The sequence below is a fragment of the Schistocerca piceifrons genome, chromosome X (genome assembly GCF_021461385.2).
Source record: "Schistocerca piceifrons isolate TAMUIC-IGC-003096 chromosome X, iqSchPice1.1, whole genome shotgun sequence".
Classification (NCBI taxonomy): domain Eukaryota; kingdom Metazoa; phylum Arthropoda; class Insecta; order Orthoptera; family Acrididae; genus Schistocerca; species Schistocerca piceifrons.
The window spans coordinates 27,125,042-27,151,057 of NC_060149.1; the positions used below are offsets into that span (position 1 = coordinate 27,125,042).

At 37.8% G+C, this 26,016-nt stretch overlaps 1 protein-coding gene across 2 annotated transcripts in view; it reads left to right on the plus strand.

The window, feature by feature from the left end:
- The window catches only part of LOC124721641 (cysteine-rich with EGF-like domain protein 2), an 88,126-nt gene extending 62,392 nt beyond the window's left edge, over positions 1-25,734 (plus strand). The window contains exons 6-8 of one of the 2 annotated variants that reach the window (XM_047246703.1): positions 9,172-9,309; positions 11,281-11,376; positions 23,907-25,730. In XM_047246703.1, coding sequence (XP_047102659.1) covers positions 9,172-9,309; positions 11,281-11,376; positions 23,907-24,112 — 440 coding nt within the window. In that variant the 3' untranslated portion in view covers positions 24,113-25,730. Of the gene's footprint in view, positions 1-9,171; positions 9,310-11,280; positions 11,377-23,906 lie in introns of both variants that reach the window. The other variant, XM_047246704.1, reaches the window with a different exon arrangement.
- Positions 25,735-26,016: the final 282 nt, after the last annotated feature.

Here is a 26,016-nt window from a genome sequence, read left to right on the forward strand (position 1 = left end):
TTGGCACTGCTTAGCACATTCTTATCTAAAATGAACTAAACTCTTGAATGCTCATATATGTGTAGTTAGGGGAGGGAAATAACACCAAATAAGCACATACAGGAACCTAATGCACAAAGTACGAGGTGAGGTGAAAAAGTATTGGCAATTTTTCTTTTTCTTAGATAATCTTTATTCATCACCACCAACTGCTACTACTTTGTACCCTTTGAAGTAGTCCCTCTCAAATATAATACACTTTGTCTGTGATTTCTCCAATCTTGAACGCGCTTGTGCAACTCACTTTTACTTAGTGTTCAGCTTCTTCAGCAATTCTGGTGACAAAATGACATCCTCCTATTGTTCTCTTCAGCCTCGGGACTAGAAAGAAGTTGCAGGGCACCCAGTGTGTACTACTTGAAGGAAAATACTTAGAGGAAAAAAAAAAAAAAACTGAAATTTTGGTTATTTCCTCAAATTCTTGCATGGTGTTCGTATGTCAATCAAGAACAGCTGTCAACATGAGTAACTTACAAGCAGATATCATTGGAGTAGTGAAGCAACTTAAAACACTTAATAAAAGCAAGTCTTCCAGTTCGTATTGTATACCAGTTGGGCTCCTTTCAGAGTATGCTGATCTAATAGCTCCATACTTAACAATCATATACGACGGCTCACTCGCGCAGTTCACACCAAAGTAATCCACTAAATTACAGGCTAATATCATTAATGTCAATATGCAGCAGGAGTAAATAACATGTATTCTGTTCAAATGTTATGAATTACCTCAAAGAGAACAGGCTATTGACACAGTCAACATGGATTCAGAAAACATCATTCTTGTGAAACACAATTAACTCTTTACTCACATGAAGTGTTCAGTGTTATTGACGAAGTATTTCACATTGATTTCATATTTTTAGATTTCCAGAAGGCATTTGACACCGTACCTCAAAAATGGTTTTAATCAAATTGCGTGCTTATGATATATGCGACTGGATTAGTGATTTCCTGTCAGAGGTCACAGTTTGTAGTAACAGGTCGAAAGTCATTGAATAAAACATAAGTGATTTCTGGCATTCTTCAAGGTAGTGTTGTAGGCCCCCTGTTGTTCCTTATCTATACAAACGATTTAGGTGACAATCTGAGGAGCCAACTTAGGTTGTTTGCAGATGATGCCGTCATTTATCCTCTAGTAAAGTCATCAGAAAATGAAAACCAATGGGAAAAAGATTTAGATAAGATATCTGTATAGTGTGAAATTGGCAATTGACCCTAAATAATGAAAAGTGTGTGGTCATCCACATGAGTGCTAAAAGGGATATGTTAAACTATAGTTACACAAAAAATCAGTCAAATCTAAAAGTCATAAATTCAACTAAATACCTATGAATTACAATTCTGAACAACTTGAATTGGAAAGAACATGCTGAAAATGTTGTGGGGAACGCGAACCAAAGACTGGATTTTATTGGCTGAACACTTAGAAGATCCAACAGATCTGCTAAAGACACTACCTACACTACACTTGTCCATCCTCTTTTGGAGTACTGCCGTGCAGTGTGGGATCATTACCAAATAGGATTAATGGAATGCACCGAGAAAGTTCAAAGGAAGGGCAGCACATTTTGTATTATCGAGAAATAGGGGAGAGTATCACAGACATGATACAGATTTTGGGATGGACATCATCAAAATAAAGGCATTTTTCATTGCAGCAGGATCCTCTCACTAAATTTCAATCACCAGCTTTCACCTCTGAATGTGAAAATGTTTTATTGATGCCCACCTACATAGCAAGAAAGGATCATCATTAAAAAAAAAAAAAAAATAAAGGAAATCAGAGCTCACATGGAAAGATTTAAGTGTTAATTTTTCCGTGCACTTTTAGAGTGTGGAATAACAAAGAATTATTTTGAAGGTGGTTCTATGAGCCCTTTCCCAGGCATTTAAGTACGATTTGCATAGTAGCAATGTAGATATAGATATGTCCAGTCTGTGTTCTTTGTGTGTGGAAAGTATTAAAACATTCTCCATCCATTTCGCCATTGCAACTACACTGTCATCTGTTAAATCTAAAACCATTGTGGATTCTGGGAGAGAATTAAGCTTTTCTGTTCCCATTGGTATTGCTTTTTCCAAAAACATTTGAACACTGCTTTGAATGTGAAATATTTATTCCACGTCATCTTGTGCCTTAAATTGAAGCTTCCTGTATATAGTAAAGATTACTTGAAGAAAGAATGTCTCACTCTGCCAAGTGTGCAATGACCTCGGCGTTCCTAATACTGATGCAAAGATTCAAATGCAGTCCTGGTGGATTAAGTCTGTTACATAAGGAAAGTTGGAGTTTCTTCCCAACCCTCTTTAAGAGTATGTTGTTTACGCGACATTTCTATTTTTTAATAGTGGCCTTTTTTTCCTCTGTCACTGTTTTGGTTTTGTTGACTTTTGTTGTTGAATTTTCCATTTCTTACCTCCCTGTGTTTTCTTCCTTTGATTTTGTCATTAATGAAATATCTCCAGAATTAATGATCTTAACATTGACATTGCTACTGTAAAGTACCCCATTATTTTTGTTTAATGTAATGGGAATAGAAAAACTTTAATCTTAGTGGTTACAATAAATGCTTATACAAATTTTAAAATATAGGTACCGGTATGACAGGAGTTTATATTCTCATGTACAGGTAAAATTCTTGTAACTGCTTCCAAAGTGTGTACATATATAATCAGTCAAAACAATTTTTAGTACAATGAAAAACCAGTAAAAATTTGCAAATTTCACTTTTTTATTCACTCAGTGACTAGTTTCGGGGTGTATCCATTTTCAAATCATTGTAACATAGTCAAAAATGGTATTTCCAAACATTCATTTCTTGGAAATACCACTTTTGACTATGTTGCAATGATTTGAAAGTGGGTCTCGACCTGAAAATAGTCATAAAATGAATAAAAAAAAGTGAAATTTGTAACTCTGGAGTGGTTTGTTGTACTGAGTAACAGAAGTTACTGATCCACAGCTGTTCCAGCGTGCTGGAAGTTCATAAAACAATTTTTGAATAAATTATGCTACCTTCATTAACTGCTATAATAGGTAGTGTTGTTCCTTATTTTGTGTATAGTGCAGAACAATTCTCATGTCCACAAATGCTACTTATAAGTTTGCGAAATGAGGGCTGATTGGACCCACTTGAGGAGACCGATGACCTTTGTATCAGATTAGATTATACAACTCAGTGTCCTGGTTATATGGATGAAAAGTGCATACTGGTTTGTACATTTGCCATACATTCCTGCTTTTAAGTTAAATGTGCTGGAATCTTGCTTCGAATTCCAAATGAACTTCTCTCACATGCTCTTTACAAAAGTTGGAGCAAAAACAAAGGGTTCTTGAAGGAACACTTTTATAGCTATTAGAGCGTTTTTGTTTGCATGCTACATTTCATTGCAATGGTTTAAACCCATGTCCTACCTTTCTGATTTAGGTTTTCCATGATTTCTCTAAATCGCTTCGGGCAAACACTGGGATGGTTCCTTTGAAAGAGCATGACTGACTTCGTTCTCCATCCTTCACTAATCAGATGGGGCCGATGACTTTAGTCCCCTGCCCCAAATCAACCAACCAGCCAATCAATCATACAGTTCTGTGTTGGAAAGTGACAAATTGATAAAGTCACAAATCTGTCATGATTTTAGTCTCTTTTGATGTGTTACTTACAACTGTTGCCATCATCAGCAACAGCATAGATAATTTTGCAACAGTTGTTAGATTTTATATACTGAATCCATTGTAAATTACTGAACGCAGCATTACTCTCTCCTATCTCAATTAACCAATATTCACAAAGGCCCATGTCTACTGGTCTTCTCTGATTTAATCCAGATTTATGATACACTCCTGGAAATGGAAAAAAGAACACATTGACACCGGTGTGTCAGACCCACCATACTTGCTCTGGACACTGCGAGAGGGCTGTACAAGCAATGATCACACGCACGGCACAGCGGACACACCAGGAACCGCGGTGTTGGCCGTCGAATGGCGCTAGCTGCGCAGCATTTGTGCACCGCCGCCGTCAGTGTCAGCCAGTTTGCCGTGGCATACGGAGCTCCATCGCAGTCTTTAACACTGGTAGCATGCCGCGACAGCGTGGACTTGAACCGTATGTGCAGTTGACGGACTTTGAGCGAGGGCGTATAGTGGGCATGCGGGAGGCCGGGTGGACGTACCGCCGAATTGCTCAACACGTGGGGCGTGAGGTCTCCACAGTACATCGATGTTGTTGCCAGTGGTTGGCGGAAGATGCACGTGCCCGTCGACCTGGGACCGGACCGCAGCGACGCACGGATGCACGCCAAGACCTTAGGATCCTACGCAGTGCCGTAGGGGACCGCACCGCCACTTCCCAGCAAATTAGGGACACTGTTGCTCCTGGGGTATCAGCGAGGACCATTCGCAACCGTCTCCATGAAGCTGGGCTACGGTCCCGCACACCGTTAGGCCGTCTTCCGCTCACGCCCCAACATCGTGCAGCCCGCCTCCAGTGGTGTCGCGACAGGCGTGAATGGAGGGACGAATGGAGACGTGTCGTCTTCAGCGATGAGAGTCGCTTCTGCCTTGGTGCCAATGATGGTCGTATGCGTGTTTGGCGCCGTGCAGGTGAGCGCCACAATCAGGACTGCATACGACCGAGGCACACAGGGCCAACACCCGGCATCATGGTGTGGGGAGCGATCTCCTACACTGGCCGTACACCACTGGTGATCGTCGAGGGGACACTGAATAGTGCACGGTACATCCAAACCGCCATCGAACCCATCGTTCTACCATTCCTAGACCGGCAAGGGAACTTGCTGTTCCAACAGGACAATGCACGTCTGCATGTATCCCGTGCCACCCAACGTTCTCTAGAAGGTGTAAGTCAACTACCCTGGCCAGCAAGATCTCCGGATCTGTCCCCCATTTAGCATGTTTGGGACTGGATGAAGCGGCGTCTCATGCGGTCTGCACGTCCAGCACGAACGCTGGTCCAACTGAGGCGCCAGGTGGAAATGGCATGGCAAGCCGTTCCACAGGACTACATCCAGCATCTGTACGATCGTCTCCATGGGAGAATAGCAGCCTGCATTGCTGCGAAAGGTGGATATACACTGTACTAGTGCCGACATTGTGCATGCTCTGTTGCCTGTGTCTATGTGCCTGTGGTTCTGTCAGTGTGATCATGTGATGTATCTGACCCCAGGAATGTGTCAATAAAGTTTCCCCTTCCTGGGACAATGAATTCACGGTGTTCTTATTTCAGTTTCCAGGAGTGTATATGCAGGGCGTGACCAGAAACGAAGGTGGTGGAAGTGGCAGCTCCAGATAGCAAAGCTTCTAGAAAAAATAGCATTTTTGGCATGGGTCAGCAAATTGTGCACCATTTATCTTGGTGTAATTTCCAGGCAGTAGAATGGTTATCTGAGGGTCATGGCATTGAGTTCTTATCCAGAAGCAGCTGCTTTTTATATTAAATTTTTACGTAACTTCCACTGCAAATAACCGGAAATAATGTTAATTACATTTATTGATATTATAATAAAGGCATGAAAAGGAAGGCAAACACTCGCGCGCACACTCACTCACTCACACACACACACACACACACACACACATACATACACAGACACAAACAGACATTTCTAAAGGCCTTTACAAATGTCTGCTTGTGTCTGTGTGTGTGCGGATGGATATGTGTGTGTGTGTGTGTTTTGAGAATGTTTTGAGAGTATTGTTTCTCTATAGAAACTTTAAGACAACCATTTAGTTGTAAAAACCTGTCCTTTTTTTCCCCCTAAGGTAAGTCTTTCCGCTCCCGGGATTGGAATGACTCCTTACCCTCTCCCTTAAAACCCACATCCTTTTGTCTTTCCCTCTCCTTCCCTCTTTCCTGATGAAGCAACCGTTGGTTGCGAAAGCTTGAATTTTGTGTGTGTGTTTGTGTTTGTTTGTGTGTCTATCAACATGCCAGCGCTTTCGTTTGGTAAGTCACATCATCTTTGTTTTTAGATATATTTTTCCGATGTGGAATGTTTCCCTCTATTATATTCATAATATAAAATACATTTGATAGGGGGATCATGCTTACTTGTCATCACCAATTTCATCCATATTTATGGTGTATGCAGGACTTGGCCAGAAATTAAAAGTGACAGGAGCAGAAACTCCAGATGGCCAAGTCTTTTGAATAAAATTGCATTTTTGCGTGTCAGGCGAGACATGAGCCATTTTTCTTAAAATAGTTTCCACACAGAAGATAGGGTACAGACTGACAATCTATGGTTTGTGGGGTCAAGTCCCTACAAATACACCGAAATAGTGGTCAACAAATTGTATTTATTAATTGCTCAAGAGAGGTATTAAAAAGGAAAGGCAAAGGAAAATTTTGGATTGCCAGTAAATTTCCAGAAAGGGATTGTAAGGTGTACAGAAGAACTTTGTATATAAAATTAGATACATTTATTATTTTACAGTAGATGATTAGCATCTCCTGGGATGATATTCATCATTCATCATAAAAACAGGAGAAGCAGCCATTTTATTCGCATCTTTCACACATTATAAATGCTGCATTTTTACAACTAAATGGTTGTCTTAAAGTTTCCATAGAGAAACAATACTCTCAAAACATTCTCAAAAAATTCAGTAGGTTGATGGCTAGCAAGTGAATGAACTCTGTAGGTGTAGCTAGCATTGCCGCCAACGGCCTATGGGCCAATATTACCTACACTGGGAACCTATTATTCATGTGCAGCTGCTGAGGGCAGCTCAAAGTCAAAGTGAAACTAATGGAATACAAAGTCCTGTATGCATTAATTATAATACCTTCTTGGATTGTCTGCACGGGCACTGTAGGTACAATTCTCTCTAGTAAATTTATTTGCAATCCCAAATTTTCGTTTGCCTTTCCTTTTCATGCCTTTATTATAATATCAATAAATGTAATTAACATTATTTCCGGTTATTTGCAGTGGAAGTTACGTAAAAATTTAATATAAAAAGCAGCTGCTTCTGGATAAGAACTCAATGCCATGACCTTCAGATAACCATTCTACTGCCTGGAAATTACACCAAGATAAATGGTGCATGATTTGCTGACCCATGCCAAAAATGCTATTTTTTCTAGAAGCTTTGCTATCTGGAGCTGCCACTTCCACCACCTTCGTTTCTGGTCACGCCCTGCATATATCATAAATCTGGATGAAATCAGAGAAGACCAGTAGACATGGGCCTTTGTGAATATTGGTTAATTGAGATAGGAGAGAGTAATGCTGGGTTCAGTAATTTACAATGGATTCAGTATATAAAATCTAACAACTGTTGCAAAATTATCTACGCTGTTGCTGATGGTAGCAACAGTTGTAAGTAACCCATTGCTGATGAAGCAACCGTGTATTCTATATTATCATTTACATAAAACATTTCATTAATGACTTATAATTTCAGTTGGCTTGGAACTTACTGAGTTCAGTAGCAATACAGTAATAAACTCACTGGACAAAATGCTAATCAAACGTCATGTCAAAGCTTCTAGTAAAGTCAGATATCCACAGATGATGTGAAGTGGGAGACAAGTAATTTCGGGGTGTACACTAGTGTTACACTGTGTCCATGTAGGTCGCAAAGGGCAGTCCCTATCGAGTTCACTGTGTACAATATGGGACATTAGGCTTATCCTATTGAGCTCAAAAAGGCAATGGCCCTGTAGGTTAGTGAAGACCATTCTACAAAGGCAGCAGCAGTTCTCTGTTTCATTGCCTCACATTTTGCTGTGGTAGAAGTAAAGACGTATCTATGATGAATTCCCTTCAGAACTGCAGCCAAAGGAGGGTTCTGATTAAAGGGGTCCAAACAGATTTTTTCCTTACTTGGTGCTAAAGCTCATCTTGGAAGTAAGCAGGAATTGTTGTAAGATCTCAGTGCACCTGTTTTTGATTGAGTACTACTTAGTAGAAAATATTGTTGACTGAACAGAGGTGCATGCAGCACCCTTTCTCATTCCTAACTGGTTACAATCGGTTAAGAGCTATGACCAGCAGGATGTGGTGTACAATACATGTTGTCTTGTCAAACATTACTTTTTGACCTGCATGTGACTGATATGTAACATAACGTTGGTTATAGACCTTGGGCAGCCATGCAAAGTTACCGTGTGCTAGGGATTTGCAATATAGACAAGATTCGGTGCTGTTCAGGGGATATTTTAACTGTGCTGAAAGTGTATGCTGTAATTTATTTGGTTTAAGGCTCAGTGCTTATGGGTGTGTTACATGCTGTTTGGATCAGTGTGACCATGTTTGGATCAGTGTGACCTTCTTTTTTTGTATAGTAGGCTTATTTTCATGGATTTTAAGTTTTCTAAATTGGCTCCAGTTCTGGAGGTCTGCACACAGATATGCTGATCATATCTAAAATGTAGAAAAAAGTTCAGGTGTTATCAACTCGAAGATTGGTTTTGGACCACAAGCATTTGCTGGGCACGTTGAATGTAGATGGCATTTGGCATTATCCCCCCCCCCCCCACCCCATCCAATGGTGAACTAGCCTGCTTCACCATTTTTAGGGCTATTTGTAGACATCATGGAATTCAATCAATGATAGAACAAATTTTTTCTACTAACACAAAGCATTGCCAGAGATGAACAATCACAGTACAGACTGGTAAGTGGACTACAGACCTTCAATTATGTGACCTGACATTTGTATTGCTTCAATTAAGAGTGCCCAAATTAGAATAATCTTTATATAGATATCACTAAGAAACAAATGGGATGGTGCAGTTCTCAGAACAACTGACAAAGCCCGCATCTCGTGGTCGTGCGGTAGCGTTCTCGCTTCCCACGCACGGGTTCCCGTGTTCGATTCCCGGCGGGGTCAGGGATTTTCTCTGCCTCGTGATGGCTGGGTGTTGTGTGATGTCCTTAGGTTAGTTAGGTTTAAGTAGTTCTAAGTTCTAGGGGACTGATGACCTAAGATGTTAAGTCCCATAGTGCTCAGAGCCATTTGAACAACTGACAAACATACATTTGCTTCTTTGTGAATAGAATTTTCCACTTTACTCTGTATGTGAATTATGCCAGTACTAATACAATGCAAATCACAAAATGAAAAGGCTTTAAATAAGAAATTTCACTGTCTCTGTTTTTTAGGATGTTCTTCATGTAGAGAAGGGTGGCTGAAGGATGAAAAAATGGGCTGCATTGATGTAGATGAGTGTTTGTCCTTAGACAGAGCATGCCGTAAAAACCAGTTTTGTGTCAACAATGAGGGATCCTTTTCCTGTTTAGGTAAGGACACTTCTGTTCATGTGATACTGAGCATTCAAACATTGAGCTTATAATTAATCAGTGTATGGTATTCTGTAGATTCTACCATGCAGGAGAACTTTCAGGGATGTGGAATAAGCCAATGTATTCATTAATTGACATAATATAGTCTACAGAAATTGTTTCTGACTGCTGCCTAACAATTAACCAATAATTTGCAGACTATATATACTGTTTGAGCTTCAAATCAACATTGTATACAACTAACAGAAGGGCTAATACTTTGAAAACAGACGATTTTACAGTCATATTAAATAAGTGTTCAATTCTTCATCTACTTAAGATTTAGTTTGATAATTGTAAAAGGATAATTTATTTACAGACTATGAGAATGGAGATAAATTGAAAATTATCATGGCTACTTATGTTACTTAAGTTGACTGCGGACGCTCAGCTTTATGTAATCTGATTTCTTAGAGGTGGAATGGCTTACAGTACCCACTATTAATTCTATTTTTAGTTTGTAATGAGGTCCCCATTTCTTGTTTTCTCTGCAGGCAGCTTGTCGAAGAGTGTTACTCCAAACGGGGAAATCTATTTTCACCCCTAAACTTGGTAGCAAAGTTTACAACAGTATAATTTTTTATTTGTGTATAATGTTTGTGAATGTTGCTATTGATCTAAAATTATTATTGCTGTCCCCAAACATTTTAAAAAATAAACTTGATAAGTGAGTGAGTGTGTGTAATAAGCCAAATGTTTTTCCACAGGCATTTCCAAGAATGGTAGCTATTGTACATGCTATTCTTATTGCTAACTTTTACAGAACACAGGAACAGTATCCCATAAGACAAAAGGCATTAAAATATGGAACATAAATTAAAATTTTATTTGCAGATTGACAAATTGAGAAATGCTGGTTGGTAATAATTAACAAGTAACAAGTAGTAAGAAAGTGAGGGTTTAGAAAGTAACAATTTTCACAGAATTCAGTTAAATTTCTTCACCAAGAGTCAATAAAATGACAGTCAGTACTTAATGAAGTTATATGCATTTCCACTTCCAACAAGTAAGAAGTGTATCTTACTTGTTCACATGATATTTAATAGCTAGTCAACAGTATTTTCTGATTGTACACACCAAAAAACTTAATTATGATGGACAGCAGCTACAAGACAGTAGTGCATTGGACATAAATTCAGGACGACAACTAGATAAGATTTATTGTGGTTTCTCTAAATCAGTTAAGATGAATGCAAGGATGGTTACTTTGAAAAGAACATAACCAACTTACTTTCACATCTTAGTGCCGACAGAACTTGTGCGCCATATCTAATGGCCTTCTCATCAACAGAATGTCGGGCCCCAGTCTTCCTTGTTTATATTTCATTAATCGCTTGGTCATGTCTTAGAAAGGCGGGAGTAATGATTTGGTGCGTGAATGTTCAGTGAATATGGCAATGTTTAGGACAATGTTTTTACTACAGTGTATTATGGTCAGCTGACAATACTCCAAGAAATTTTGTATTAGCTATGTGTCAGTTTTACAACCCCCTGATTCCAAAATTATATTATTTATTACTATCTGCCTTAAATCTCTAAAGTGCATTAACTGTACTATCTAGTCATATGCAACCAAAAAATTACCACTATGTGATCTTTTTGCTTCTGCTGTTGTCCAATTTTTTCCCTATAAATTGTTACCATTTCCTGTAATAAAAAGACTGGCATCACATACAAAAAGTGTTGCTGACTGCCTCAGTATACTGTTTAATATTCTTACATTCTGAAAAGTAATCTCTTTATGACTTTTTTCTACCCTCTGTTTGCCAGTGAAACAGGATTCAACCCAGGTTTTAGGAAGCCATACAAACACCATAACAGTATAATCTCATTGCCAACAGTTTATGGTAGATCAGATCTAAGGGTTGAGGTAAATCACATGTAAAAATTTCAAAGGTGTATGTCATTCGCCTCTGTATTATTTTACAGAATGTGACAGAGCGTGTGATGGGTGCTATGGTGATGGCCCTGATCTGTGTATTAAATGTGCCAAAGGTTACAAAAAGGAAGACAACATCTGTGTAGGTAAGCAATGAAAATTGTCAATATTGTTGAATACTAAATTTGGTAGCTGTTGTATTTGAATTTTTGTCCTCTGTAATGATCACAGTATTATAGTTACACAAGTGCAAAAAGTCAATAAACAAAGTTTCAGATATAGACAGACTCAAATAGAAAAATAGTTGGCACAGAGAAGTGAATATTGCGCTAAGAGGTTCACACATTTTCAACTCAGCGGTTTCAGTGCTGCAGAGCAAGACATTCCTTCTCTTGGCAGAAGATAGGCAAGCTAATTGATGATGATGATGATGATGATGATGATGATGATGTGGTGGTGGCGGGAGAGAATGAAGGAGGTGTGTGTTAATGGGAGAGTGAGGTTTGAGAACTCTGATCAGTTGAGGTATACTGGGCGTAGGAAAGCTTATGTCATTCTGCAAGCTGTGGTTTTGGTATTTCAACTCCTCTTGCTCGCTTGAATGTGTCTTATTATTTTTTGTCTTTTCCATTCATTGAATGTTGGCCATGGGAACCTATCCATCACATACCATGTCTTCTTCCTTCCATCTCAGCATCTTCTCATAATGTTCAGAAACACACTTTCCACATACTGTAAAATTAGTCTGTACTTAACTGTTAAACTGGCTGAATAAATTCCAGATAGCTTCTCCATCAGTGAAAAATTGCTCCCATCGCCCACCTAGCTGTGTGACAGTTGCACAGAGGATGGACGAATTACAGATGTAAGCACTCTGTGCTTGCTTAGTTAGTTATTTAGATAGTTAGTTTGATGTTCCAGGATCATTTTGCATGATAAATTGTAGTGATGTGGAACAAATCATTTTACATTTACATCCCAAATTAATTTGTAAGTATGGCTACATGCTGAACATCCACAAGTTAAAAGAAAAGAAAGAAGAAGGAAAAAAAAGTATTAGCACTCCCTGTCCACCATATTTTACATATTATAGTAATGTAAATTCTTCTATGGAATAAAAGGAGGTGTTAATGAGAGAACTTTTAAATATATAAATATTTCAGTTTGCTGTCTGACACTTTTTATATCCCTGGGTAAGTGATCAAAAATTTTAGTGGCAGCCTTGCACACCCATTTTTGTGCTAAAGTCAACCCAATGTGGTATAATGACTGTCTTTTTTCCTTCTGATATTGGAATTATGTACATCATTGTTCCTTATGAACTGCAGTAGATTATTTACAACAAAGTTTATGAGGCAATAAATATACTGTGAAGCAGTAATGAGAATTCCCAAATCCTTAAACAGATGTCTACAAGATTATTGTGGATGAGAACCACATATTATTCTTACAGCACATTTTTGCGCATGAAGACTTTCTTCCTTAAAGAACAGATACCCCAAAACATTATTCCATCCGACATTAGTGAATGAAAATAAGCTAAATAGTCAACTTACTGTTTTGTCTCTCCCCAAGATTTGCAATGACTATAAGTGCAAATGTGGTAGAGCTAAGTCATTTTCGAAGTTCCAAAGTGTGCTTTTTCCAATTTTAATTCTCATGATTATGGACACCTAAGAATTTTGAAGTTTCCACCCTATTTATTATTTCCTCACAACATGTTACTCACATCACTGAACTAGTACCCCTAGATGTGCAGAACTGAATATGTTGTGTCTTTTTTACAACTCAGCATAAGACCATTCACAGAAAACAAGTCAATGATACTCTTAAGAACACTGCTTACCATTTCTCCTGTTTCTGCATGTACACTTGGACTGATTATAGTACTAGTGTCATCTGCGAAAAGAACTAATTCTGCTTGTTTTATTAGATGGAAGATCATTTACATGTGTGAAGACCCATAGTTGATCTAAGATTGAGCCTTAGGGAACCCCATGTGTGATTTCTCCTCAGTGAGAATAACATCCCCAGACTATAGTTGTTGAATTACTAAGTACAACTTTTTGCATTCTTTTTGTTAGATATAACATTATCCATTGGTTGGTGATACAGCCAATCCCATAAAACTTCAATTTATCTTAGGAGAACACTGTGATTCACAGACCAATTTCACTTGTGCCTATTCTCTCAAAAATAATAGAATATTGCATACTGCAGCAAATATGCAGACACCTATCGGACAATAACATATTAAACGATTCTCAGTATGGATTTGGGTCAAACTTATCAACAGTCAAAGCAGTTGAAAACCGTATCTCTTTTGTACTAAGCTCATTCGAGTCAGAATTATCTGTTTAAGCCATTCAGATTGATTTGAGTAAGGCTTTTGACTCAGTTAACCACAAATTATTATTAGATAAACTTTGTTGCTATGGAATGAAACACTTGGAACTCTCACTATTTGAATCATACCTCAGCAATAGAAAACAAATTGTAAAGCATAATGGCCAAAAGTCACAGACTCTTAAGTATAAAACAAGGTGTTCCTCAGGGCTCAGTGCTTGACCCTCTACTATTTATATTATTTGTAAATGACTTTCCGAGTAACTTACCCTGTAAATCTATCCTCTATGCTGATGACACAACATTAGCTAATTCCAGAAAGGATATAAACAAATTGAAGGAGGAAAGTGAAGAATGTCTCAAGATATCTAATATCTGGTTTAAAGCTAATGAGTTAACTATGAGCCATGAAAAGACTGTCAAGATAATCTTCAGTCTATCAAACAGTAACACTGAGTTATCATCTGTTGAACTACTAGGAATACACATTGGCTCGAAATTAATGTGGGACTCTCATACAGATTACGTATGTCGAAAGTTATCACGAGTTATCTGCCTACTAGCCAAACTACACACGTGTTACACAAGATTTATTACTTCATAGATACTACGCCTTCTTTCACTGCCCTCTACAATATGGCATTCTTTTATGGGGTAACTCCCCAGGAGCCAAAAAAATTTTCACTTGGCAGAAAAAAGCAATTAGACATCTCCACTGACAAAAGGCCTCATGTAGACCTTATTTTAAAGGCTTTAAAATTCTCACAGTCCCATTTCTTTACATATATTGTTGCCTATTAAACATAAAAGAAAACTTATACCACCTACACTATAAGGAAATCTGTTCATCAACACAATACTCGACAAACAAATATGATTGATACACCCACAACCAGGCTTAAGAATACACAATCCAGCTATGAATACATAGGCATAAAATTATTCAACACTTTACTTGTACAGGCTCAATTTGTTTCACTGGATATTTTCAAAACTAAAACCAAAGTGTGGATCAAGGAAAATACTTTCTATAGTGTACAAGAATTTCAGAATAGTTGTAAAGATGATCTAATTTATTGATAAATTAAGGCTTACTTCTATGTATAGATATGGGTGTAGAGGCAGCTATAAGCTAATAGGGTACAACACTGCTATATTTTACCATGTAATAATTTGTTATGTAAAACATAATGTACAAATAGCTGTAATTCTTCTGACATCGATTGCATGTTAATGCTGAAAGATGGATAAAATAAATAAATAAATCTAGTAGAGTGTCTTAGATAGATTGCAAAAAATACCAGCTGGTACTATTTTATTATTTAGTGCTTGTAAAATTTGGTAAGTGAACATGCATTCTCAGCAGGGCAGCTCTTTTGAAATCCAAATTATGATTTGCTGAGGATGTTATTGTTGCTCAGATGAGATACTGTTTTGGAACACATGAACTTCTCAAAAATTTGGAGAATGTCAGCAATGAAACAGGTCGGCAGTTATTGACATTTCTTTTGTCACTGTTCTGGAATAGGGTTTTTACAATTTCAGCCCCTCTGGAAAAATTTGTCAAGTTAGTGATGCACTACATTTTTCAGATAAGACAGGGTTCATTGTATGGCAACAAATATTTTGTACTCTGTTGGAAACACCATCAAAACTAGATGAGCTTTTATTTTTGAGAGACTAAATTTTCTTAATTTCAGAAGAAGTTTGTGATACATTTATATGCTGGAATTTGCTAGGTACTTTTTTAACACACTGCTGTAATTTTTCACTTGAACTGTTTGTCCCGATACTTTCTACTTACTTAAGAAATGCTTATTAAATAGATTTGTTACCTGTTACTCACCATTTATAGCCCTTTCATTCGGTTCAATAGTGATGACGATCTGATTTGTGGCTGCTTGTCTGTCTCTCATTTCACTACATTCCTCTTAGACTAAAGTCTGTTCTTGGAATTACTGATTTCTGAAATTATGTACATTTTCCTCAATTTGTAATAAACTTTCTTAGTAATTTTGAGAAGGTGTGTTGTGTGCAACTGCTGCAGGACCTCTACTTGTTCTTGGCAACAGAGACATTTCCCTTTTCCTTTCACGAGGTACTTCCCTTTTCCTTTCACGAGATACTTCCCTTTTCCTTTCACGAGATACTTCCCTTTTCCTTTCACGAGATACTTTAATCCCTCTAGTGATTCAGGTTTATTTATTTATTTATTTATTTTTTACATGGGTGTTTTTCATTTGTAATTATCTTTTGTGGAAAGCTTTTTTCAAATGCTGATATGAATTTATCATGAAATAGATTAAATTATATGTCTGCATTTGGTTCATTATAAATTTCATCCCAGGTTATCTTTTGTAAACAATTGTTAAAAACATGTGTCCTGGAGTCATTAACTATTCAGATTTGTACTGAGAAGTATCCATACTGTAAGGCACTATGTTGTTCATCCTAACTAACTGTGCATACTAATCAGAGAGAGCATTTGTTACTGTGTAAATGGTTTATTTTCTTGCTTTGAGCTTCGGTAAAGAAAACATTATCATTTGGGATCCCACTGTCTCTCTCCATTTCTGGCCATCGAGTTGTTCCATGAGAATCTGTTTCCATTACACTGAGTAGTAAGGTTGATCTCTTGAAACTCAGTATAGATTAGGCAGCCATTTTCTCCGTTTAATTACCATGTCGAGGGAAGAGCATGTTCTTGGGCAAAAGGCAGGACTACCATTATTGTCCCAGTTACTGTAAACATAGAATGATTGTGGAGAGATCACAGATTTGGAACGGTTAGTATGCATTTTTCAGTACTGTATATAGAGAAAAGCATTGCTCCTACATTTTCATTGATCTTCAGGTAAAAACAGAGTGCCTTAACTGTGGTCCAAAGTTGACATTAGTAAATTGCAATTAACAAACATAATGTATAGGTTCACCAAACCTGAAAAATTAGGGTGAGGATCTTACATGGAGTATGTGAAGTAATGCATTAATTTTGCCAGTAGTGTCCAGTTCAGGCCAGTGGTGGTATGGGACGGTTTACGTATATCTGTATAACAACATGTACATAAGAAGGGTACAAGAACGGACCTACAAAATTACAGACCATTATCAGAATCCTTGAACATATTCACATTTCAAATATAATAAATTTCTTTGAGGGGTGGGGGGGAAGCTTCTGTTCACAAATTGGCACAGTTTTAGAAAGTATCAATCGTGATAAACTCAGCTTACCCTTTCCTCACATGAGATCCTCTGGACCAAGGATGAAGGGCAACATGCAGATTCCATATTCTTAGATTTCTGTAAAGCATGTGACATGATGCCACATTGCTGACTGTTACCAAAGGTACAAACATACAGAATAGGTTCCCAGGTATGTGAGGATTCAAAGATTTCTTAAGTAACAGAACTCACTACGTTGTCCCTGATGGCAAATGTTTGTCAGAGACTAGGGTATTATCAGGAATGCCTCGAGGAAGTGTGATACGACCACTGTATATTTTCTATATACACAAATGATCTGGCAGCAGTCTGAGGCTGTTTGCTGACGATGCTATGGAGTATGGGAAAGTGTCATTGTTGAGTCACTTTAGGAGGATACGAGATGATTTGGACAAAATTTCTAGGTGGTGTGATGAATGGCAGCTAGCTCTAAATGTAGAAAAATGTAAGTTAATGCAAATGAATAGGAAAAACAAACCCTATAAGGTTCAGATGCAGTATTAGCAGTGTCCTGCTTGACACAGTCACTTTGATTAAATATCTAGATGTAATGTTGCAGAGCAGTATGAAAAGGAATGAGCATGTAAGGACTGTAATAGGAAAGACAAATGGTGGACTTGGTTTATTGGGGGAATTTCGGGAAAGTGTGGTTCATCTGCAAAGGAGACCACTTATAAGATGCTGGTGCATCTTATTCTTGAGTACTGCTCAAGTGTTGGGAATCCACACCAAGTTAGATTTGTTACCAGTAGATTTGAACAACATGCAAGTATTATGGAGATGCTTTGGGAACTTAAGTGGGAATCACTAGAGGGAAGACGACATTCTTTTCTAGGAGCACTATTGAAAAAATTTAGAGAACCCACATTTGACGCTGACTGCAGGATGATTATATTGCTGCCAATGTACATATCGCATAAGGAACATGAAGATAAGATTTGAGAGATTAGGACTTGTACAGAGGCGTATAGACAGTAGTTTCTACATTGCCCTGTTTGAGAGTGGAACAGAAAAGGGAATGGCTAGTAGTGGTATGGTTTATTCTCCGCCACGCACCATACGATGGCTTGCGGAGTATTATGTAGATGTACGAGGCGTTAAATGAGGTCCGTTTGAACATAAGTACACAACGAAAGGTTATTTCAAAAAAGTAAATTTATTTTTAGAAAGTACATGCTTCACTCTATTTTTTGACATAGTTGCTAAGTTTGTTCAAACATGTATCATACCTTCAACCAATTTTAAAATACCCTCTTCATAAAAACTTGCTGCCTGCTCCGATAACCAAGAGTTCACTGCCATTTTCACATCATTGTAACGGTTGCCACTGAGGTGTTGTTTGAGGTGGAGAAACAGATGGTAATCGCTTGGCGCAAGATCAGGACTGTAGGGTGGGTGGTCCAAAACTTCCCAGCCAAAACTGTCCAATAAATCATGGGTCTGACCTGTAGTATGAGGTCTTGCATTGTCATGGAGAAGAAAAATTCCCTTTGGCAGCATGTTTCTGTTTTGAATCGCTCTGTCTAGCTTTCTCAGGGTTTGGCAGTATGCTTCTGCATCGATAGTGGTTCCTCATTGCATGAAGTTGACCAACAAAACACCATGCCTATCCCAAAACACCGAAGCCATGATTTTGCGCTTGGACAGAGTCTGTTTGGCCTTCACCTTTACAGGCAAGTGTGTGTGTGTGTGTGTGTGTGTGTGTGTGTGTGTGTGTGTGTGTGTGTGTGTGTGTGTGTCCATTCTGTGCTTTGTTGCTTCGATTCAGGTGTGATATGTAAAACCCATGTTTTGTCTCCAGTTACAATCTGACTCGAGAAGCTGTCACCTTCGTGATAATGAGTCAAGAACTTCATTGCACACTCAAATCTTTGGTTCTTGTGGTCCTCTGTTAGGAGCTTTGGGGCCCAGTGGGAGCACAGTTTCCTAAACTTTAGGTGTTCAGAAACAATGTTGTAAAGCACTGATCTCGACACATCAGGAAATTCATTTGAGAGACCTGTTGTTGTGAAGCACCTGTTCTCACGAATCCTCACTTCAACTGAAGCCACCAAATCGTCTGTAATCAAAGAAGGGTGACCGGAGCGGTCCTCATCTTGGATGTTGTCATGGCGACCTTATCACCGTACACTTCACAAATCTGTCGATGAATTTCTGCAGCAGACAGGTTTCTTGCTGACAAAAACCATATCACTTAGCGAACCTCACATGCGATGGGTGAGTTGATAGTCTTAAACACTTTGAAAGCACAGAACAGAACCGTACAGGTTAGCTACAGAGCTTGAGCTGAGCAAAGTTGTCCCCGAGGCATGCCGGTACACAATACACGCGCTCGTTATGGTATGCGTGCGAACTACTAGTGTCTACAACATAATGTTCCTTACTTAAAAAACACTCCTCATAGAATAACAGTGATAGACAACTTGTTGTTTATAGAACAAATAACACAGCAAAAACCAGTCAGAAAATGTTCTTGGTCACCCCTTCTATTCGGTTCAACGTTGTCCTATCACTCTGCAAACCTCAGAACCAGTTGCCACAGTTAGTTGCAAATGACACTTACAGAAGAATGCAGAAAAGTAGTGAGACCATTACTACACTGATATACAAACCCAATACTGCACATTAACACATTCAAGGCACCTCACTCACCCTGCATGCAACAGCTGTACTGCTGTTTCTAACACTTTTTATTATTATTATTATTATTATCATCTTCTTTCCTTTCTCAGACCTTAGGTCTGGTTAAAAATGGAAAGTGACGCGGTCCTTGATCAAGTGTGACTTCCTTTTAACTGTACAGTATATGTTACATTGCATTTAGGAACTTTCGGGTAATTGAACATGTATCAATAATTACAGATTTCTGTAGTTGTATATATAAGTTTGGATGTAGCTGTATTGCGTTGATGTACTGGTGGGTATTGTGTGGTATGACTCCTGTAGTTGATAGTATAATTGGTAGAATGTCAACTTTATCCTGATGCCACATGTCCTTGACTTCCTCAGCCAGTTGGATGTATTTTTCAATTTTTTCTCCTGTTATCTTCTGTATATTTGTTGTATTGGGTATGGATATTTCGATTAGTTGTGTTGATTTCTTCTTTTAATCGGTGAGTATGATGTCAGGTTTGTTATGTGGTGTTGTTTTATCTGTTATAATGCTTCTGTTCCAGTATAATTTGTATTCATCATTCTCCAGTACATTTTGTGGTGCATACTTGTATGTGGGAACGTGTTGTTTTATTAGTTTATGTTGTATGGCAAGTTGTTGATGTATTATTTTTGCTACATTGTCATGTCTTCTGGGGTATTCTGTATTTGCTAGTATTGTACATCCGCCTGTGATGTGATCTGCTGTTTCTATTTGTTGTTGCAAAGTCTGCATTTATCTGTTGTGGTATTGGGATCTTTAATAATATGCTTGCTGTAATATCTGGTGTTTATTGTTTAATCCTGTATTGCAATCATGAATCCTTCTGTCTCACTGTATATATTGCCTTTTCTTAGTCATGTGTTGGATGCGTCTTGATCGATGTGTGGCTGTGTTAGATGATACAGGTGCTTGCCATGTAGTGTTTTCTTTTTCCAATTTACTTTCTTTGTATCTGTTGATGTAATGTGATCTAAAGGGTTGTAGAAGTGGTTATGAAATTGCAGTGGTGTAGCCGATGTATTTATATGAGTGAATACTTTGTGCATTTTGCTAGTTTCTGCTTGTTCTATAAAGAATTTTCTTAAATTGTCTACCTGTCCATAATGTAGGTTTTTTATGTTGATAAATCCCCTTCCTCCTTCCTTTCTGCTTAATGTGAATCTTTCTGTTGCTGAATGTAAGTGATGTATTCTATATTTGTGGCATTGTGGTCGTGTTATTATTATTATTATTATTATTAAATCATAGCTTTGTTACTGTGAAAGCAATAAATTGGAGAGATTAATTTGAAATCTGTTTTATTTATTTTTGAAACTCTTGTTATGGATGTCGTGAAGGCTCTGGTGTTTCATTCTAAGGGTGTCCTACCAACCTACACACGATTTTCACATTCCGTTGCTTACATCAAAAGGCAATGAACAGAGTTGCTGAAACTTCACTGTCAAATCCCTGTCTCTGTATATCTCTATGCTCTGATGCACGTTATACCAACATTTAGTGTTATTCTTTTGATAGTGGTTTGTGCTGTTTTGTTTTGTTTTTGCCATTCCTATTCTATCCACCATTGGAATAAGTTTACAGATGTCTCACCAAAGCACAGTAGATTATGGTATTGTATCACCATCTAGTGAGTGTTTCATGAATGATTAGAGGAAAAAGTGTGCAAAATATATATCGCACATGAAATATGTCCCAGTACTTAGGTTCCTTGCTTGGTGACTGCAGGTAACGTGTGTTATTAGCAAGTTCCTTTTTGTGTGTGTGTTGTGCGTGAGGTTAGTGAGTTTTATTGTCTTGCGAATAATGAGAGCATACCATGAGTTTGGAAACAACACAATGTGAATTCAGTGTGCAATTTATCAGGTAAAATTTTGGAACATGTGGTTAAGATGAAAGTGAAGGAACTTGGTGCACCCATATCTGATGCAAACGTGAATCAGAAACAAAGCAGCATAAATCCAGGCAAGAGTATACAAGCAATTTTAATAGAGAAATGTACAATGCAGCAGAATTATCGTTGTGCGTTATCACTTAAAATGCATATTTTTGTAATTCACATGCATAAGTATGACAAACACAGTGGGTAAATTACCAGGGCAATTGCTAGAGTTGATCATGTCAGCCATTCGCAGCACAAGAAGCACAAGATCCATGATGTCTTGGAAACATCAATGTTTTGTCATGCAAACTCATAAATGCCACAGTTTGAGCCTACAAAAACGTTAAACATCTGAAGTTTAGAAATGAAACTACCGAAAACATTAAGCATACAGTGAAGCTAACATACACTATATTAATGATCTCTCTGAAATGCATCTGTAGTGTAGCTCGAGTTCTAGGTTAGTTCAGATTGAAAACTCTCACAGCCTTCCCCAATATGGAAATCATGAGCCGCACTTGTGTGATTGTGCCTGCCAGTCTGGATCAGAATTGAATAAAGGAACAGGAAGAAGGAGAGGTGGAGCTTCACATTCAAATGTGCTGGTGGCCGGCTATGTGTGAAAAATACTGAGTTAGATAGAGAAGCTGTCTGCTTGGTCTGAAAGCTCAAACCAGAGAGAGAGAGAGAGAGAGAGAGAGAGAGAGAGAGAGAGAGAGAGAGAGAGAGAGAGAGTTCCCTGTCCTTTGCTCTCCAAGACATGGCCAGCAACAACATATAACCCCTTTTCACATGTCTCCTATTGTTTGGCTATAGACACATGTAGCTGGTTTTGTCAGCAAAGTACAGGAAATGATTGCGTGATGGTGATGGTCCAGTTCTGCCAAGCACAAAGACCACAGTGACGTTATCCTGTGAGAGTGTTAGAAAGACGTGGCAGAAAGATTTTGAAACAAAATTTTTAATCTGTAAAATGTTCCCAGACAGGCTTGGCATCCTGTAATTTACTTATTTGTATGACAACAGAGAATTAATTTTGAAATGTACAAAATTGACACAAATTACCAAATTAAGCATAACAAAGCCATTAAGTAGCGCATAATAGTGATGTGACATCAAGCAATTTCAAACTCATCATATTGAAATTTCTTTATTGTGTGTAAACATAGATCAGTTTTTTGTTGTTCGTTGAGACATTACTTCAGAGTACTACATTTTGGAATGTAGTGCTAGCAAGATACACGTACAAAAACTAACAGTTAATTCAGCTGTTTGTTAGATCAGTATAGCTGAGCTGCTGACAAAGTAAACCATCACATGCCAAATCCTGCTTGTGTCGGAAACTGAACAGCACACTATACTTCTTTCCCTTACATGTACTGCACATATTACTATAGTTGAAAATACTGTATTTCCTACAAAATTTCACTGTATGTACTTTGCTTGCAGTTAGATATAACACAGTTAATCAGAGAAAGTCTAATTTTTTTATTAATAAGGTGCCATGCTGCCACCATTTTATGTTACATGTCAGATAAGCTCACCAGACAAAAAATTAGGCACCCCTACAGAAGTCATTAGACGTCATGTAATACCATGTAATTTCACCCTTGTACTTGATAACCACCTGGATCCAGTTAGGAGGTGAGTCCACAAGGCTGTGCAGGTATGCTGTACCCAGGTTAAGCCACTTGGTGAGATCTGATCATGCAATTCAACCAAATTCCATGTATGTGGATGTTGGTATTTTACCTGCTTTTCCAACATGGCCACAGGTTTTGCAACTAATTTTGCAGACCATTCGTGGTGTAGTAGGGTGAGGGAGTGTTCAGAAAATGTCTCGCATTTTTCCAGCCAGATGAACTTAACTGTTGTCTTTATGTGCCTGTGCAAGCCGTGGCCTCTTGTGAGGTGATGGACTCCTATTGTTCATTACATGCCAATTCCATTGCAATGTTTTCTCACCAACAGGTTGAGATGGATCTTCATTCACTGCCTGAAGCAATTCCTGTAGGGTGTGGAAAAGATTTTGGTTAACAACCCATGAAACACGCCTCCGAACCCTCTCTGTCGTACCCTTTATTGGACTACAATTCTGACGTAGTGTTCTGTGGCCGTGTGTGTTACGCCATTGCCTGTAGACTCATTGAACAGTCTGCTGTGAATCATCAATAAATCCAGCAACGTCACCCACAGTATGGCCATGGGCACAGCCAGACAAGATTGGTCCCCTTTTACCACTGTTACACTTGAAACATAAATGTCTCCCAGGTTCTTACTGTCTTATGCTCATGAAGAGGCAGTGCATGTGTGGTTGTGCACATGACTAACTCAGAGCATTGTTTGTAAAGGGTTAACGATTCATGTGTGCGTGTGCACCAGGATAACGTAATTTTTTGTACATTGAGCTTATAATTACCATAACTAATGAACGGTATGCTAATCTTGAAATGGGCATGGTGAGCAGAGATGAATTCAGTTAATTGCTTAATAGATTTTGCTATTATTGAACTCCTCATCAAAGTGCAAGTAACAGATTTTTTCTAAGAGAATTTGTTTCTGTTTTCTTCCAGATGAAATGGAGGCACGGCAAAACTTCCACGCTAAACTGACTCGCTACCTGACATACTTCGGTCTGTGTGTTGCAACCTGCATTGTACTTCAGAAGAATACTTTGGTTGCTGGAGCTATAGGCTTGTCTGTAGCATTATATATTTCAGTGTCAGAGTACACCCTACGTTCAGCTCCAGCATCTAGTCCAATACTCAACAAAGTGTGATGATAAGACTGGTATATCAGTCAGTGGAGGTTACGTTGGCGGCTTTATTGTTCAGTTTTATCAGCACTTTTGGGTGAATATTTCTAATAGTCACATTCTTGGTGATATACTTTTCATCTTCCTGGACATGACAAAGTGGAAAATACTATGTATATCTTCCCAGGGCACATAAGGGCATTCACACAATGATTCAGTCATGTTTAAGTTATTTCATTATAGTTCCTTCAGCACAAGTATTCAATGGCTTTGTGTGTGTGTGTGTGTGTGTGTGTGTGTGTGAGAGAGAGAGATGGGTTCCCAATGCAAGTTTGTGTTTTGCACAGGGATATTTTTTTAAATAGTTAGACATGTAAGAAATTTTTGTGCAAATATTAATGTTATATATGTTGTTTGTTAGTTTCAGTTTATTTTCTTAATTTATTATGTTTACGGACCACTGGCAAAGACACTTGTATTTTAATAATTATATTATTATGTGACCATTAAAATGAGTGCTGTAATAAACTCTTTTCTGTGATAGTTGCAGTGTAACCTTCTATTTAAAACTGGAAAAAATGTTAAATATTTTAACATTAACTAAAGTACCTATGTTTCTTTTTCTGTATATTGCAGTTATACTGTTAAAGTTGTTGGAAGATTTTTATGTTGATTCTTAAGTAATATGAATTTGCATGGAAGAATGGTCCCATGGATTGCACATTTTTCTACATCTGCCTTTGTACTTTACAAGCTGATTTTCTATGGCAGAACAGAAAGAAAGTGGTAAATATGTCTTACTGCAACTGAAATATCAGTGTAATCCAGATTCAAAACATTCATAACTAATTTAGTTGCTATTACTTCAGTACTCGCTGTGAAATTGTTGTGGCAGTATGTGGCTCTTAATGAGTATTGTGTTGTGTGTTTCATTGTTGAGAAGTGATTTCTTTTTGCCTTTTTGCTGTAAATGTAAAAAGAGAGTATTATTCACTGGCACAAAATAGTATGTTTAAAACTTCAGAAATTCTCACGGGAGAATGTGCTGTTTACTTTCAGAATAGCTTTTTTACAACATTTATTAAATTTCTAATACAAACTATTACTTTCTCAATTACAAATCTCTACAGCTTTTTTGAACCTATAGCTGATGTGACTGCTTTCACTTAATCTATTTGTAACACTGCTGTTTGTGATTGCTGTAATCTGTGTATGGCAAACGATACTTCATAAACAATAGTATAATGAATGCATGACAGTGATAATTCATTATTTCATCAATTAACCTGGGTTTTTCTGTGCTGGAACAGAGTGAATAAATTCTTTTCAATGAGTAAACCAGATAGGAAGGGAAAATAAAATATTAATTAGCATTATTTCTCTCACACAAGAAAACTTTTTACTTTATGATTTAATTGGAACTAGAAAAAGCAAGCTGTCTAATCAGTTGATGTACATAACAGGACATATGGGGCAAAACTAATGCATGAGCCCTACCGTTTTGTGTGAAAGGAGAATAGTGGACAAATAGTTTTCTCATCTGTATGTTGTCTGATTTTCTTAAAGCCTGTACCAAGAGATATACAGGTATGTTTCTTTAGGTAGTAAGTGAGGTTCTTGCAGTCAGCTCAGTGTTTCCTAAGGATTTAATTGAACATTACTGATTTTCTGTAGGAAATATTTTATTTTACACACTTTGATGCAGGTAAAGGCAGCTCAAGGGCAACATGATGAAAATTTAAATGTGCTAATAAAAGCTTCAAGATATCATAGTATCTGAAAATAGAGAATCACCAGAGTTATTCATCTGTTTTTGAATATTGTGAACAATGCAGGAATGTTTGGACATTAAGAGGTCTCAAAGTGATGAAGTTGTGAAGTGAAAAATATGATATTATGAAGAAAAATTAAATACAAAAACATGTGAG